The following is a 16,590-nucleotide window of genomic DNA, read 5'->3' as shown; positions in this document are numbered from 1 at the left end:
CGAGCCGCGGGGGCTGCAGTGCCGAGGTCTGGGCGCCAGGACGCCGAACGCCGGGCTGGGCTCGCCTGGCTCCCCGTCCGCGTTCAGACCCCGGCCGGTCCGAGGGAGTGGACAGTGCGCTCGGGAAACAAATCGGAATCGCAAAAAATAAAAATAAAAAAGAGGCTCCTCTCCCTTCCATTTCCCTCCTTCCCCTCCAGGCATCGCTCAGCCTCCCCTCTGGGCTGCAGAGTCCCCAGGGCTCAGGGAGGCTCAGACTGCCAGTTACACCCAGAGTGGCGCCCCTCAAATCGGGTTTCCATGGGCACCTGTCCCTGGTAGACCAGCCAGTCTGAAAGCTCCTCCAAGACTTTAGAATCCTGACTCCGTGTTGGCCATGCACACACACACAAGTGCTGGCCTTCTAAATAGCCCTCTAATATTTGTCACAGTGCATTAGGATTGGCACATCTTGAGCTTGGAACAGAAACATTCCTGGAGTCCACTGAGAAAACGTATTTTTTAAAGCTAACGTCAAACTATACTTATGGTATAGGCCTGGTGAAATAAGACAATTCAAGTTGTTGAAACATGGAACAGACTGACAGAGGTCAGAGGGGAGAGAGGAGGCGGGGACTGGATGAAAGAAGGTGAGCATGGGTGCCTGGCGAGGGGACCCCATCAGCCCAGCCAGGAGCTGAGGCAGCCGTCTAAGGTCTCAGTACCGCCACCCGATGGACAAGTTGGGAACTGCAAAAGGCTACCAGTCCAGGGGCAAGTGGAAGCTGAAATCCAGCCTACACCCAGGAGGGAGGACACACTTTCCTCTCCCCAGCGATGCCGTCGGTTCTGTGAGTTAACAGGGCTGTGTCCGCGCTGAGGGCCCGCCTTTCCCTGACTCACACCAAGGCGGCATGCCGGTGAGCGTCAGTCCTGGTTTGTACCTGACCCCGGTGCCCACGCAGCCCGGCCAGGTACCTGTGCACAAAGACAGGATGTGGCAGAGCCGGGAGGAGGGGGGAGGGGGGGCAGGGAGCAGTCTGTTAAGGACGGAGAGGCTAGGGGAGTGCACATCACTTTATTAGAAAGTTCCTCAGGTTCACCCCTCACCAGTGGGTGGTGCTATACACAGGGCGGCCCTGCTCTCCCAGCAGAAAAGAAAATGCAGGCTGCTGATCCTGCGGGCCCCCCAGGGCGGACACGGGGAGCCAGCCTGCTGCAGATATCGGCCTCTTCCCTTTGCCGAGACCAAAAGGCCTGTCACCTCAGCGGGTGGCGCTCACTGTCTCGGATGATGTGGGATTCGGATCTCCCAGACAGCTCGGTCTTTCAAGATTCTGGGGTTTGCCGGTCCTCCAGAGACGCACGCCTGTGCTTCGGCTTGGAATCTGGGGTCCAGTGGACTTAGATTTGAACCCTAGCTCTGAATGCAAATGGGCTGTACTCTCTCTCCTTTGCACAGCACCCCAAACCTGGGAAGTCGGGGGTTGCCACGGGAAACACTCAGGTTTCAAATCCAGGTCAGCTTCTTCTAACTGGAGCCAGAACCCCCAGCCACAAGGGGGTTGCAGACCTCTGACTAGGTGCTCTGAACCTGCCCAGCGGGGTTAGGGGGGGGCAGGTGGGAGAAAGGGGCTCGCCTAGACCAAAGGGGGAGCTGATGGCTGGGCCATTGTCAGCCCTCCACAGACCCTGCCCCAGTTTCCCCTCGGCCCCACCCTCCTGGGAACAGAGTTAAAATGTACCCACATTCCCTCATTAAATAGAACTCTTCTTGGCTTTCAACGTACAAGGGCTTTTATGAATTTGCTTTTGAAATTACTTGACGATGAGTAACTCGTTTAGTTTACTATTGGCTAGGATTTATTTTTCTTTTTTGGTCTTAGGATTGCTCTTCCATCATCCTGCAGTCTGGAACTCTTGCCAAAAACCCAATTTACAAATTGTTTTCAAATATGACATTTCTGTGGATACCGAACTTAACAAAGATTAAAGTTGACATGCAGCTCAGCGCTCAGAAGGCACTGAAACACTTGTCAATTGCGACATTGTCCGTTTCCTATTCTGCAGCCCCCAAAGCTTTTCTTTCAGGTCTTCACCATTTCCCAGGCCTCCGACGGACAGACGTAGGCCCTGCCCCCTGGAGAGAAGCCAGGGCACTTGGATCCTCCCCAGCGCCCTGGAGGCACAGAGAGGGAGAGTAACTTGCCCAAGGTCACACAGCCAGAAAGCAGGGTGTGGCTCCAGAGTGAAGTCACTCACAACATTGGGCCATAGTTCTCAACCAAAAAGAGCTATGATGGCAAGTGATGGTGAGGCTCACCATAGGCCAGTGAACAGGAATTTGGATTTATGTTTATAAATACTTTAATGAAATACGGAAAGATCTGTTAAAGTATTTGACAACCACAAAATTATACATATATCTCAACTCAGAAATACCTTCTCTAAAAATAACTGAAAGATATGTATAAATATATTTTAAAACACAGATCGCAGGCATGCAGATGATCAGCAAATGTTTGTTGCTATTAGTCAACCAGTGGGCTTTTTGCTGTTGTTGTTGTTCCAATTTTTGTATATTTTCCAATTTCTGGGGTGAAAATTATCTTCTTACAAGGCAGGAAAAAATATTAAGGCCTTACTGTTTTAAAAATATTCCTAATAAATGTTTGAAAGAGATTTCAGAGAACCAAAAATAAAAAAAATAAAAAATCCAGAAGCAAATTGTTTTAAAAAAAATAGTGGGGAGCTTGCTAAGAAACTCTTGGAATCGGTAGTATTCTCGGGTCTGGGTCTCAGCACACACCGAGGAGACGGTACAAAGGACGAGAAAATGGCATGAAGGGTTCTATCACACGACAAACTCAGTGAGTGACTATGGAGTCCTTGCTGTCCTGATGCTGGCACAGGAAGCAGGCAATTCTTCCTTCCAAGGGACCTTCTAGAAAGATCCTCTAATCCTGCTGCTCCCTTGTTTTGCAAACGAAGAGAAGACAGAGCGCGTTTTTATTATTAAATGTGTGGAACTCCCTGGAAAGGAGTTCCCTTCGCCCTGGAACAGCAGCGTCCTTCAGGCAGAGGGGGCCCAGGTGGGGTGGAGGAGCCTGGATGCTGAGCTCCCCTGGCTTCCGGTCCTGGTTCTGCCACAGGCCACTTGCACCTGCTGTTTCCCCAACAGAAACCAGCCAGAGTTGTACAGCCTCTAGCTCCTCAGCCAGCCCTGACGCGGCTCTGAAATGTCGGCTACAAGAAACCGACAAGAGAAGCCTTCTGCAGACGGGAGGACCCTGGGTCTTGGCCAGGAGCAGGCCCGGCCCTCCAGGGGCCCTCCGGAGGCGAGGGCACGAGGAGAGCCTCTGCCCGGGGACACTGGGCGAGTGTCATGCCAGGAGGCGGCTGGCACAGACGCAGCAGCTGGGCCAAGCGAGCTGACGAGAGGGGAGGCGGAAGCCAGCTTTCACCAGGCCTTCAATTACTCGGATCACGCTGTTCTAGGGCTAATTGCTTCCGAAAGAGCCGGCCTGTCCTTCGCCCCACTCAGCAGCAGCGACAGGCTTCTCGGTGCCGACCCAGGACCCTGCCCGGCACAGGGCACTCTCACGTCCCTCCCTGCGGGTGCTCCAGAAGTTGTGTTACACACGGGACAGAAGCCGAGCTGGTTCCATTTCCACGCTGCACCTTCCACTCACTGAATGGGGATCGGAGGGGGAGGGGGGCCTGGAAATGGCATTTTAAACAAGCGCCCCGAACGTGCGGGCGTCAGAGTGGGAGGCCCACGGCCCAGGTCTGCTTGTAAGCGCAGTCCCACCTCTCCGGGCGGTGCCATGGGGCCACAGTCGATGTGTCCCCTGCAGAGGGGACGGCTGGATGAGGCCTGTGATGGCACACGGGTCCCCCCACGGGCCTCCTCTCCTCCCACAGCTTCCTGTGCACGAGCACACACCTCGGCCAGGCCCCGTCGCGCCCCTAAGAACCCCGTCCTTCCCTCCACAGTGCTCCTGGCTTGACCTCAGCCGCCTGCCCGGCTGCCCCTCTCCCCACAGAGACCCCACCTGCCTCTTTACTTAAATACTCTTTATTTCTCATGCACTAGGAGGGACGGGACTGTACGAAACACTGCATTTCACAGCGAAGGCCTCGGTCCACACAACAGCACAGGGGACCAGCCAGGATTCAGGTCTGGTCAGAACTCTAGGGACCACATTGGAGATGCCACCCCAGGGCTGGTGGCAGGTCCAGGAGCCTCCAGTGGCAGTGGCCCCCGACATGGCACAGGAAGCGGACAGCAGAGCACATGGCCCGGAGGAAGGACGGAGAAGGCTGCCGGGCACCGACTGGGCAGAGGTGGTGGTCCCACGCCTCCAAGGCCCAAGTCCAGGATGCCGGGCTCCGCCTGCTCTCAGCCCAGCTCTGACCCCCGCCGGAGCCCCCCAGACCGCCAGCAGCCCCGTGCCCACAGCAGATGTGCACGGGCCCCACTCTGGACTTCAGCCACGTAAACAAGACGGGGGCTCAACTCAATCCCTGGCCAAAGCTCAGATGTGCCCAGGCAGGACTCCAAAGGCCGGAGGGGCCAGCCCCCCACAACCAGCCTTAGCCGGGCTTCGGGGGATCTTGGGACAGGGCCACCAGCAGGGCAGCCCTCAAACTTGGGCCCCGGGGTGCCACCTGAGCGGAGAAAGGGCGGAGCGCATCCTGGGCCCTGCTTCCGGGGGACGCACGGAGACAGACAGAGGGCGGAGACGTGCAGGACAACAGAGGAGCACGAACACATGCAGAGGCCACGACAGGTGGGGGGGGGGGGGTCCGAGGACAAAACGTGGTCAAGGAGCCGGGACGCGGGCACGGCGGGGCCAGGCTCACTGAGGCCCCGGGCTCATGGTGAGGCCCGGCTCCTCCGGGATGGTCTCCAGCGTCTCGCTCTGCACGGCCTGCGTGATGAGGGCCAGCTCCTGGCACAGGGTCTCGTGCCGGTAGCCCACGCGGATGTCCGGCACGTTGGTGCGGCGGATGTCGTTGCCCTCGGGACCCTCTTTGGTGTAGTTGGGTCCCAGCCAGTGGCTCTTCACCTGCAGGGGGCGGGGGCAGCGGCAGGCTGCAGCCGGGCTGGGGGGCCCGGGACCCCGGGACTTGCCGGCAGAGGCGGGGAGGGCGAGGGGTGGTACCTTGTGGGAGAAGCCGCTCATGAGCACGCTGTTGCGGGCCAGCTCACACATGTCGCAGGAGCTGAGCTTCCACACCTGGGTGGCGATGCTGTATTCCTCCATCAGCGGCTCCTGCACAGGCAGGCTCCCTCAGACGGGCGGCCCCAGGCCCGGCGGCGCCACCCTCCCCTGGGACTCGCCCTGGCATGCTGCACCCGCCCAGCAGGGGGCAGCACCGGCCCTGAGAGCCCCGTGCTGGGGTGTCCCTGCCTGCGCCCCGGGTCTGACCTTGGTGAAGTGGAACTGCAGGGGGTCGTCGGTGGACAGGGAGACCATGAGGCCGCGGGACAGGTACTCGGGCAGCGGGTTGCGGTGGTAGCTGAGGAAGAGGCTGTTGTTGCTGAGCGGGGACATGGCGATGCCGATCTGGGCCAGGTAGTACAGGTACTGCAGGACCGGGGCCTGGCGGCGACAGGGAGGGAGGCCGGTCAGGTGCTCGGGGCTGGGGGGCACCGGGCCCGCGGGCGTGTTGGGGCGTCCCGACGGGGCCTGATCTGTGGAGGGTCGGTTACTGCCCAGGACCCCGGCTGGGGCCTCAGTGCGGAGGCTGCGGAGGAAGATCACTGCGGAGGGGGCCCCCCGGGAGGGAGGCTGGGGGCAGCCCTGACCTTGCGCAGAAGCAGCCCGTGCGAGATGTTCTCGGCCAGCATGAAGGCCGACACCAGGTGGTGGATGGGCCCGGCCTCCCCGCAGTGCGGCCGCAGCACGAACGTGTGGAAGCCCCTCTGCCTGGGGGCGTGAGACAGAGTCAGCTCCGGGCTCCCTGCGCCCCGCGCTCGCTGGGCTCCCAGCCCCCGCCCGAGCCTGTGGGCCTGGGACAAGGGGCTAGATTCCCGCTGCCAGGCGAGAGCCGTGGAGCCCCGAGGGCAGGGAAGCAGCCCGCAGGTCCGTGTGCGGGGCCAGAGGTGGTCAGAGTTCGGGGGGCCCAGCCCAGGGCAGGCCCGCTGGGGGGCGGGGCGCCCCGCGGAGCCGCACCTGCGCAGGTGGTTCAGCGTGGCCATGTTGGCGAAGGTGTAGTACAGGTAGTAGGCGTAGGGCGGGTTGTCCTCCTCCACCCAGGCCTCGGGGAGGGGGCTCTCCAGGTTGAACACGTGGTTCTCGGGCTTGGACTCGTCGTCCACGCTGTCAAAGCCGTCCACCTGGCGCGGGACCCTGGGGTCAGGCCCGAGCTCCCCGGGCCCGGGGCAGGCCATCGCCCCCAGCCCCCCGCCGTGCGCCCCCTCACGTGCTCCAGGAAGAGGTGCAGCTCCGGGTGGCTGGCGGGGTGCACCGTGGCCTCGAACAGCGGCAGGAAGATGTTCTCCAGCATCTCCTGGAAGTTGGCCAGCTGGCCCTTGGTGCGGTACACGTCGCTGCAGGCGGGACGGGGGCACACGGGCGCGGGCAGGGCAGGTCAGGGGGAAGGGCCAGCAGCCAGGACGGGTCGGAGCCCGGCCCGAGACCACAGAGGCGCGTGGGGACCGTACGGGGTGGGGTGGGCCGGGCCGGGCAGACCATGCGCGGACGCAGGAGGGGCCTCCTACCGAGGGGGCTCAGCGGGGACAGGGACCGTCTGCCAGCCCAGGAGGCAGGCCCTGGCCCCTGATCTCGGCCCCGTCTTCCCGCCCGCTCCCCAGGACACTCACAAGAGGCGGGGCACCTGCACGAGCCAGCGCACGTTGGGGGAGTGCACGCGGTGCGTGACGGCCCAGCGTGCCAGCTTGTCCCACTCGTCCCTCGAGCGCCCGTAGATGGAGAGCCGCAGCTCCGCGTTCTGGTATTTGCTCTCCTCCAGGTCCGACATCACCTCCTAGAGACACGCGTGGGGCAGCTGTCACGCTCGGGCTTCCAGCTGCCCCCGTCTGCACCCACCACCACGCGTGCTCACTCAGGCCCCCTCGAGCCCCTGACCCACCCGCCTCACCCACCGCGGGAGCCCCAGACACCCAGGCTCTCGCTCGGGCAGGGGTAGGGCCGCCCCCATACCTGGGCCCGGGCAGCCGAGCACCTCACCTTGATGATGTGAGCGAAGTACTTCCCAGAAACCCTGTTGTCCGTCTTGATGAAGATCTCCCGGAGGACAGACTCCCCGATAGGGTTGTATTTGGCATTGAACTTGTCAAAGCGATGGAAGGTGTTCCTGTCCTGGGGGAGACGGGCAGGTCACTCCTGGCCCCCTGCATGCTGACCCGGCCCCCGGCCCCCGCCGCTGGGACAGACCGCGTGCATGTCAAGGGTGTCCACGCTCAGGTCGTAGGCGGTGAGGTTCATGCTCTGGAAGACCTCGCGCAGCGTCTGCTCGCGGCCCTGCTCCACGTGCACGATCTCCTCCAGGTGCCGCTTCATCGCCCGCTTGATGAAGCGCAGGAGGTGCTTCTGGTTCATGCAGGACGAGGCGTGGATGTGCGTGTCCACCTGGGGGGGGGGGGGGGGGGCTGCTGGGTCTGGCACGGCCGGGAGGCCGAGGGCCTGGGCAGCGGGATGGAGCGGCCTCTCCCGCCTGGTACCGGACGGGGGAGGCAGGCTGGGCAGAGCGCGGCCCGGCCCCGGCCCCGGTGAGGACCCACCTTCCGGATGTTGTAGAAATCTCGGTGCGGCACCTTCTTCTGGGCGGCCAGCTCCTTCATCTCGTTGAGCAGCACGTGCATCTGGAACTTGGAGCTGAGGTACTGCAGCCGGCGGTAGCAGAACGACTTTCTGCAGGATGCGGGGGGACAGGGGAGGGAAGGGGGGGCGGCTCAGGGACTGCGGGGAGGCGCCGGGGAGGGTGCAGGGCGGAGGCTGCCAAGGGGGCAGTACATGCGGGTGACTAGGGCTCGGTGACGTAGAAGGAGACCAGCGACAGGGGTCTGGGCAGGGCTGGGCAGCAGATTCCGGGCTGGGGGGACCCACGGGGACTCACATGGGGCCGTTGATAATCAGGGCCATCAGCACATTGACGTCAGCCACAAACTCCTGCAGGTCAGGGTACGGCAGCTCCACCTCTGAGCAACTGGCACGTGGGGGGCTTGGGTGAGGAGAGCAAGCCAAACGGGCCCTGCCAACCCCCAGCCAATGCAGCGCCCCCCCTTTCCCCAGCCCCCCACCCCCTCTTACTGTTCATCAGGCTCCCTGCGGGTGTAGACATGCACCACACCCCGCACCATGCGCAGGCCCAGGCCCAGGTCCCCGGGCATGGTGCTCGGCTCACAGTGCTCATACGGGTGCTGCTCCAGCGCCGGGGGGTGCACAGGGGCATCTGGGGGGGCGGGAGGGGATGGAGTCAGGGCCACCACGCACCGCCCAGCCCAGGGGCCCGCAGAGGGGAGACATGGCAAGGCCCCAGCAGGATGGATCCCGCCCCGCCTCCACCCCCGCGCCCGGAGGCTGGCATGAGGCTGGGTGTGGGAAGGAGCAGGGGGGGCAGGGGTTCCTGGGCTCTGAGCTCAGGGAGCTGGGGGCACCAGGGCCCTGGGCAGGGTCGGGGGTCCCACCGGCGGACACAGGGGTGTCGGGGCCCGGCTCGTAGGTCCGCGTCTCCAGAGGCTTCTCCGCCAGCTGCTGCAGGTGCCGGCGGGTGGTGGGGCAGAAGCTCTGCAGCGCCAGCGCCATGTACTTCTCCCGGATGAAGAGCGCCCGCACCACGCTCTTGGCCGCGTCCAGCAGGTCCGTGAAGGGCACCTGCCGACAGGGACGGGCGATCACTGCCCTCCGGCTCGGACCCAGGCCAGCCTCACTCCCACCTGTGCCCGGAGGCCGTGACCTCAGAAACGCTCAGCCCTTTCTGCTCCTCCCACACCTCCGCCCCTGCAGCTTCCGGAGAGAAGCACCCTCTCAGCCTCACCCCCCGCTCCTCAAACCGAGGGAGCCCCCTGGCCCCCAGCCCTGCCCACTCACCCCGCACTTCTCCTCCCCGGAGATGGAGACGCGCTGGAATTCCCGCTCCAGCACCGCGTCGCGCTCCCGCAGGCCCCAGTCCCCCTGCCCCTCAGCCTGCTCCTTGTAGAGCCTGCGGGGAGGGGGTACAGGGACGGGGTTGGAGCCAGCAGTGGGACAGGCCCCAGCCCGTGCCCGGGTGCCCGCCCGCTGCCCTCCTCACTGGAGGTCCGATTCGCTGTCCGTCTTCAGGAAATCTTGCTTGGCCCGAAGCAGGATGTCTGGCTCCAGCCTGGAGGTGAGGGGTGAGAGGTCAGATGACGAGGGACGGCTCTGGCTGCCAGGTCCCTGCCCCCGGCTGGGTGCTGTGCGTGTGCTGTCACGGCCCCACGTGGGGATGAGAAAGCACACCCACCCGGACACCCACCCGGACACCCACCCGGACGGAAGCACCGAGTTCCGGCCACACTGACGGCGGGAGGCAGACCAGCACCGGCGGCCTGACCCCACGGCCCGTGCTTCACCCCCCTGCCCTGTGCTGCCTCCCCGTGGGCCCCAAACGGGGACGGAGTGGGAGAGGGACAGAGATGGAGCTCAGAAAGCATGCCCCCCCAAACACACACACACACACACACACACACACACACACACAGCTGCCTGGCTGTGCCCCCCAACCACACACACACACAGCTGCCTGGCTGTGCCCCCCAACCACACACACACACACACACACACACACAGCTGCCTGGCTGTGCCCCCTGACACACACACACACACACACACACACACACACAGCTGCCTGGCTGTGCCCCCTGACACACACACACACACACACACACACACAGAGCTTCCTGGCTGTGCCCCCTGACCCCACACACACATACACACACAGCTGCCTGGCTGTGCCCCCTGACACACACACACACACACACAGCTGCCTGGCTGTGCCCCCTGACCCACCCACACACACACACACACACACACACACACACAGCTGCCTGGCTGTGCCCCCCGACACACACACACACACACACACAGCTGTCTGGCTGTGCCCCCCAACCACACATACACACACACACACACACACACACACACACACACACACAGCTGCCTGGCTGTGCCCCCCGACACACACACACACACACATACACAAACACACAACTGTCTGGCTGTGCCCCCGACACACACACACACACACAGCTGCCTGGCTGTGCCCCCTGACCCACCCACACACACACACACACACACACACACACAGCTGCCTGGCTGTGCCCCCACACACACACACACACACACACACACAGCTGTCTGGCTGTGCCCGCCACCCCAGGCTGCCTGCCTGCAGGGCTGGGCCCGGGCTCACTTGACATCCTGGCTGATCTGCCGCTCCAGGCGCTGCCTCCGCTCCTCCAGCTGCTCGATGGGGCTCTCCTCCGGGAACTCGTACGGGGCGCTGCGGAGCTCGCTCTCAGCCAGGGAGCGACTGAACAGCTCCTGGCGGCAGGAAGGACGGGTCAGCGGGCCTGGCCCTCAGCCTCGGGCCCTCCCTGGCAGAGTCTGGGAGGAGGGGAGGGGGCAGGAGCTGGGGTACCAGGAAGAGGCGGGGGGCCAGGGCACAGCCAAGCGTGGGGACAGCGTGGGGGACGCAGGGGGAGGTGACGGGCGGTACCTCGGCGATCTCCTTGCACTTGCCATCCATAGACGTGCGCAGGTCCAGCGGGAAGTGCTTGAGGCAGGGGGCGGGGCCGGGCAGGGACCGGGTGGACTGCAGTGGGGGGGCCCCCAGCCCACCCCGAGCCTCTGTGGAGACAGGACACCGGGGTCAAAGGGTGCAGGGCAGCACTGGAAGCCCTGGGCCTCTGCCTGTCCCGGGCCAGCCCCAGAGAGAGGCCAGTGCCAGAGGCCGAGGAGCGAGGGAGCCTGCGTGAGGCACCCAAAGGCCCTCCCCTTCAGTCGAGCACGGGGACCCCTCACCCACTCCAGGCGTGGGGGTGGGAGTCCCAAGTCTGCCCCTGGACCACGTGATTCATTCACTCCCAGAATCAGCATCTAGTCCTAGACTAGGGGCCGCTGCCTCAGGCCACGACAGTACCTCCTACAGACAGGCACAAGTGTGTCTGCACACACACACATCCACACACGCGTGCACACGTGCACACACACGCCCCAGCAGCACAGAAGGACCTGGGGGCCAACACCAGTGGTCCCCAGCCCGCAGCTCCCAGGGCCGCGGTCGGGATCAGACCGGCCTCTGGACGGCACGTCAGCTCGGAGGGCAGGGCCCACACCCCCTGTCCCCGACCTAAGAGCCCGGAAGCCACGGCCGCCACTCAGCTCCGACCTGGGACCAGCCCTCAGGGAAGAGGAGGTGCAGGCGGGAGGACCTGGCTGCAGCAGGAACCCTCTGGCCTCCCCGGAGGCCTGCCCTCTCCCCCAGGACCCCCGGGCTGCCAAGACAAGGCCTGGCCCCGGCCTGCCCCTCCCACTGCTGGCCGCCCCTCTAAAGGGAGCTGCCACAAACAGTCTGCGCCACTCAGAGGCCCGGGATCTGGGCCGGGATCTGGCCTGGAGGCCCCGGGAAGGGCCAGAGAGCAGGGTCTCTCCCCGAGGCAGAACTCAGCTGCACCACCAGGAGGCTGACAAGGCAGGCCTGGAGCCGCTGGTCCAGAGGGGCTGCCCGAGCTCCCAGCCCACCCCAGACGACCCTCCCAGGCTCCCAGCCCCACCCTCCCAGCAGGAAGCTCTCCACACCCACTGGGCTCTCCCAGCTCGGGGTCCTCCTCTCCAGCCCTCCCCTCCCCCCCCCGCACGGTGGCTGAGAGACAGACGGGAGGCTCTGCCCAGGTAGAGCGCCTCCAAGTCTCCAGCCCCTCCCCGATACCCCAGAGTCCCAAGACTGGACAAAGGGAAGAGGAGGTGCCTGCCCCAGACCCAGGACCCAGCCCCCCTCCCCCTCAGGCCTGCCTGGGTCCTACCTGCCGAGTCCAGGCAGTGCAGGCAGCAGCCCTGCACCCCGTGCCGGCCTGTCTGCAGAGTGGCCAGCAGCCCTGTGCCCCGTGCCGGCCTGTTTGCCGAGTGGAGCTGCAGCCAGTCCCCCAGGACGGCTCAGGGGCCGGCACGGGCTGTACCAAGTGCAGCTGCAGGCAGGGGAGACCCTGGGATGCCGGTGAGCAGGGGCTGGGGGAGCTCAGGGGAGCCCGGAAATCAAGGGAAGGAGCATCATCAAAGTTTGGGGAGAAGAGGAACCCTAGAACTAAACAGGGCCTCCACAGGGCCCAGCCCAAAGTGGGGCCCCCAAGGGGGAGGAGCAGGGTGGGCTGATATGGGCAGGAGAGGCTGGCAGGGAGGGGCCAAGCCTCCTTAAAACGCACAGCCCTGGGGTACAGAGTGGGCAGGACCTGGCTGCCCCAAGGAAGGGGGGGGGGCAAAGAAAGGGGGCAAGCAGCTTTTATCTCCACATAGGCCACCCTCCGCCGCCCAGTGGCCGTTTTCCTAACCACGGTGCTCTGGGGCCCAGCCACGGGGTCCCTCGGGAGAGACAGGCCTCGCCTGGGAAAGGAGCAGCTGCCGGGGAAGCAGCTCAGTCCAGGCAGGAAAGCCGCTGCGCCTCCCCGGTGCCCCGGGGCCTCCGAGACCTCCACCCCCCTGCGCCAAGCCTGCCGTTGGGGACAAGCCGCCCAGGACGGGGAGAGAGGTCTGGAAGAAGGGGGATAGAGGACCTGAGGCTGACGCTCCCGCCTATTCACAAGTCTCCACCCCCCGCAGGCCTGGAGTCCTGTCTCTAACGGGGTGATAAGCGGGTCGGGTCGTGTCTGTCTGGCCACAGCTGCCAGAAGGCTCCAGAGATACGCTGCCCCCTGATCTGCGATTAGGAACCCTGGGACCCTCCAAACACGTCCCACACGCAGTCCCACCCACTGGGGAGGGTGGGGGTTCTTGGGCCCAGCACAGGCCAAGGCACCTGAGCAGTGAATGACAGCCAGGGGACACACTGGCCAGGGGTGGAGATGTGGGGGGGGGGGTGAGGGGGAGAGACACTGTCTCTAACTTGGAAGAGGGCAGAGAGGAAGAGGAGGGAAGACAGGCACCTGTCCCGCCCCCAGGACGTAAGACAGAGCCTACGGTCCTTGCTTGCCCACGAACTCTGACCCCACACAGCTCCCCACTTCTAACCCCTCCAGGGAGGCCAACCACAGGCCCGGGGTGGTCTGTGAGGGGTCAGCAGGAGCTGAGTCACAGGCCCCAATCTCCCCTCCTCTCCTAGCGGGGTGGCCCAGGCCTCCACAGAAATGCGGCGGGTGGGTAACCAGGACGGGTTGCTGCCAGGCCCCCGCACAGGGCGGCCGGGGTCCACCGGAGGTGACAGACAGTGACCTCCGCACTCCCCGAGGCCAGGCCTGGGAGACCCAGCCGCGTGCCGGTCCCTTCTCCCGGCGTCTGAGCCACAGCACCATTCGTCACATACCCTCTCATGGGGCCGGGGGTCAACCAAAAGCCAGCCACTCCACCAACTCCAAGATCCTTGACATCCGGCCCACCCCCTTCACCAGGAGGCCCTCCCTCACGGCTAGGACTGCCTCCGTAGGCAGAAAGGTGCCCGAGGCTTTGACCCACAAGCAGCAGATGCTCCCCCGTGCGTGTGACCACCCCAAGGTACAGAGACCTAGCCCCAGGGTCACCCTCCGGATTGCAGAGACCTGAGCACAGAGAACACAGACTGCGCCAGCATCCTCCGTGTCTAAGAAAACACGGAAGGTGGATGGCCAGGCTACAGGTACAGACAGCCAGCAGGAGGTGTGTGTGTCGGGGGTGGGGTGGGGGGGGCTGGCTTGACCTGGTCACAAAGTGGGGGTGGTCTTTCCTTAGCCACAAGGCCTGGGGACAGCCAAGCGCAGGCCGGTGTCCCTCAGCAAGCACAACCCAGGCGGCCGAGCCCCAGGGAGCTGGCACAGCCGCACCACTGCCGGCTCCAAATGGTGCAGAGATGCCTCCCAGAGTGGGAGCCGAACCAAGGGGTGCGGGAGCGCAGCGGATGGGCAACCGCCCAGCCTGAGCCCCCCACGGCCCAGCCCAAGGACACCCCACACTTCCGAGGAAGCTCACAAGACGGACCAAGCATGAGCCCACGACAAACGACCCATACAGTCGAGCCCCGGCCCTGGGACTCCTGGCAGCAATGTGTGTGTCCTAACGCCAACCCCCCAACCCCTGCTCCCCGGGGACGGGGGCTGAGCTCTGGGGTCCTGAAAAGAGGGCCGAGCCTCAGGAAGACAGCCTGAGCCTGCCCGGCCAAGGCCCAGCCACCAGCAGGGTGGCCAGTCCACACCCCCCACTCGGCTCACACACTCCACATGCAAACAGTCCTAGCACATCCGCATGCTGACACGTGTGCAAATGCACCTCTTGTTGCACCCACACCCACACCCACTCCCTGTTACAGAGGGGGCCCTCCACCCCACCTCTCCCCCCACACCACCTCTCCCCCCACACCACCTCTCCCCCCACACCACCTCTCCCCCCACACCACCTCCGCCGCCAGCTGTCACTGAGGACAAGGAGCACCCCGCAGAGAGGGTGCAGAGGGGGGCCTCCTCCCGCAGAGGGGGCTTCCTCCCGCAGAGGGGGCCAGCGGCCAGGCGCGAGGTGCTGGAGCGGAGCCAGGGCCTGGGCCAGGATGCACACACTCACCCGGCACCGCAGAGGCGGCCTGCGGGTTGGCACGCTTCTTAAAGGGATATCTGGCCTTGGGCTTGCCTGGGCCGGATGGATAGGATGCCATGGCTCCGGCCGCGGGGATGGCGGGGGAGTCGGAGCCGCACCAGCTGGGCCAGCCGCTGCCACATCCAACCCCTTCCTCCGCCCCGCCCCCAGCGGGAGTGACTGAGGCAGGAAGCCGAGGCCCCGCCGGCGGAAGAGGCCCTGGCCACGATTTCTGAGGTTGTCTAGGCAACCTCCCGCAGGGGGGCCGCCATCCTGCCCGCGATCCCTCCCCTCCGCTCCCCTCCCGCCCTCATCCCGGGAGTGACGGGGGCCTGGGGGGCGGAGGTGCGGACGCGGCCGGGAAGGGCCGGCCCCCAGCACGCCACCCACCCGCTCTGGAGCCCTCGTCCCCGGCCGCGGCTCCGGGGCGAGGACTCAAAGTCCAGGCGAGCGGAGCGGGTCCAGCCCGCCCGGGAGAGAAAAACATAAAAATACACAAGAGCCCAGTCCGAGCCCAGCGCCCATGTGGCTCCGGGCAGGCGCAGCCCGGGAGCCCCCAGCCCGCGAGGGCAGAGTCCCCGGGCTTCCCTTCTCTCCCTGAGCCCCAGCCGCAGGGCCGCCCAGCCCGGGGAGGAAGGGGTAGAACCCAGAAGCCCCGTCCGGTGGGGAGGGGCCCGTCCTGGGGAAATTCCACTGCCCGGCCACGCTGCCTCCTCGGACGGAGGGGAGGCCTGGGGCGGGGGCTGCTTCCCTGGGGTCTGGGAGGAAGAGGCGCGGTGTCTTCCCTCGTTTTCCCTCCGTCTTTGCACACCAGGCTCAGCTCTCCCGGCCGCCCCCGCCCCCCGAGGCGCTGCCCGCCTTCCCCGGGTCCGCAGGCTGCGCTGAGACACCCCCCCCCATCCCCGCGTCGCCCTGGCCATTGCCCGTCTCCATCCCAGAGACCCCCCCAAAAAAAAAAAACACACACACACAACACAGACACACACACTCACCTGAGGCCATGCTGCCGAGCCCGGGGCGCACCCGGGAGGCCGCCAGCCGGGGTCTGCACAGCCCGGAAGCCCGGGTCGCGAGGGAGGGGGCGGCAGCTGGAGCCCAGACCCCGGCCAAGCCGCTCCAGGAGCCCGCGCCCCGCCCCGGCACTGCGATGGGGGGAGGAAGGCTGCTCTTTCCGAATTGCCAGCTGGCAGGGGGCGGGCCCCTGCGGACCTGGGCCGCTGCACCGGCCCGGGAGACCCCCGGCCCCGCACCGCAGGCGGGCAGGCCACGTGCTCCCGGCTGAGCCGGGCGGGCCTCGCCTGGGCTTCTCTGCACTCCCTCGGGGTGTCCGGGGACCGGCCCCCCGCAGCGGGACTGGGGGGGAGTTACGCAACAGGTGCGACCCCACCGAAACCCGGCCCGCGCCGTCCCGCGTCCCCGCCGCCCAGGCCCCGCCCCCGCGCGGCCGGCCCCGCCCCCGCCATCGCCGCTCTTCCTGGCACCACGTGGGCCGTCAGCCTCCTCGCCGGGACCCGGGATGGGGCAATCGCACCACCTCACCGAAGGCGCTCTCGCCCCACGTCAACACCCGGTGAAAGATGGCTGTGATTGCTGTCCCGGGACCCACTTTTAGCAGGAGCCCTGCCCCCGGCGTTCTCACCCGGGGTGTCTGTTTCCTCCTGGCAGGCGGAGGCAGGCAGGGTGTGCCCGGCATGCTGGCTCCCCTTCCCACATTGGGTTCTATATTTGTGGGTTACGAGCTTGGGCTCTGTGGCCAGAATGCCGGGGTTCCATTCCGGACTCCTCCGCCTGCTTCCTGACCGCCTTCGGGAGAGTTAACTTAACTCAGCTGAGCTATTTTCGTCTGTAAAATGCGTGTAAGGGACCCCGC

General features: G+C 65.2%; 1 protein-coding gene across 2 annotated transcripts; it reads right to left on the bottom strand.

Moving 5' to 3' along the window:
* Window positions 1-1,651: 1,651 nt before the first annotated feature.
* On the bottom strand, window positions 1,652-16,131 carry AMPD2 (adenosine monophosphate deaminase 2). 2 transcript variants are annotated; one of them, XM_008147124.3, is made up of 18 exons: window positions 14,709-14,844; window positions 10,690-10,820; window positions 10,384-10,514; window positions 9,244-9,312; window positions 9,042-9,153; window positions 8,639-8,825; window positions 8,262-8,403; window positions 8,068-8,157; window positions 7,733-7,862; window positions 7,386-7,580; window positions 7,179-7,310; window positions 6,812-6,975; window positions 6,412-6,538; window positions 6,162-6,325; window positions 5,795-5,915; window positions 5,415-5,588; window positions 5,148-5,258; window positions 1,652-5,051 (listed from the first exon to the last, which is right to left on the bottom strand). In XM_008147124.3, the coding sequence occupies exons 1-18, from the start codon at window positions 14,797-14,799 to the stop codon at window positions 4,842-4,844; spliced, it is 2,481 nt and encodes an 826-aa protein (XP_008145346.2). In that variant the 5' UTR covers window positions 14,800-14,844; the 3' UTR covers window positions 1,652-4,841. The 2 variants fall into 2 exon arrangements, with proteins under 2 accessions (XP_008145346.2, XP_028009819.2); XM_028154018.2 differs by lacking the exon at window positions 14,709-14,844 and adding an exon at window positions 15,713-16,131 and having other exon boundaries at window positions 1,654-5,051.
* Window positions 16,132-16,590: the final 459 nt, after the last annotated feature.

The sequence above is a fragment of the Eptesicus fuscus genome, chromosome 22, assembly GCF_027574615.1.
Source record: "Eptesicus fuscus isolate TK198812 chromosome 22, DD_ASM_mEF_20220401, whole genome shotgun sequence".
Lineage (NCBI taxonomy): Eukaryota > Metazoa > Chordata > Mammalia > Chiroptera > Vespertilionidae > Eptesicus > Eptesicus fuscus.
Note: the sequence above shows the minus strand (reverse complement) of the source record. Positions and strands in the feature narration are given on the sequence as shown.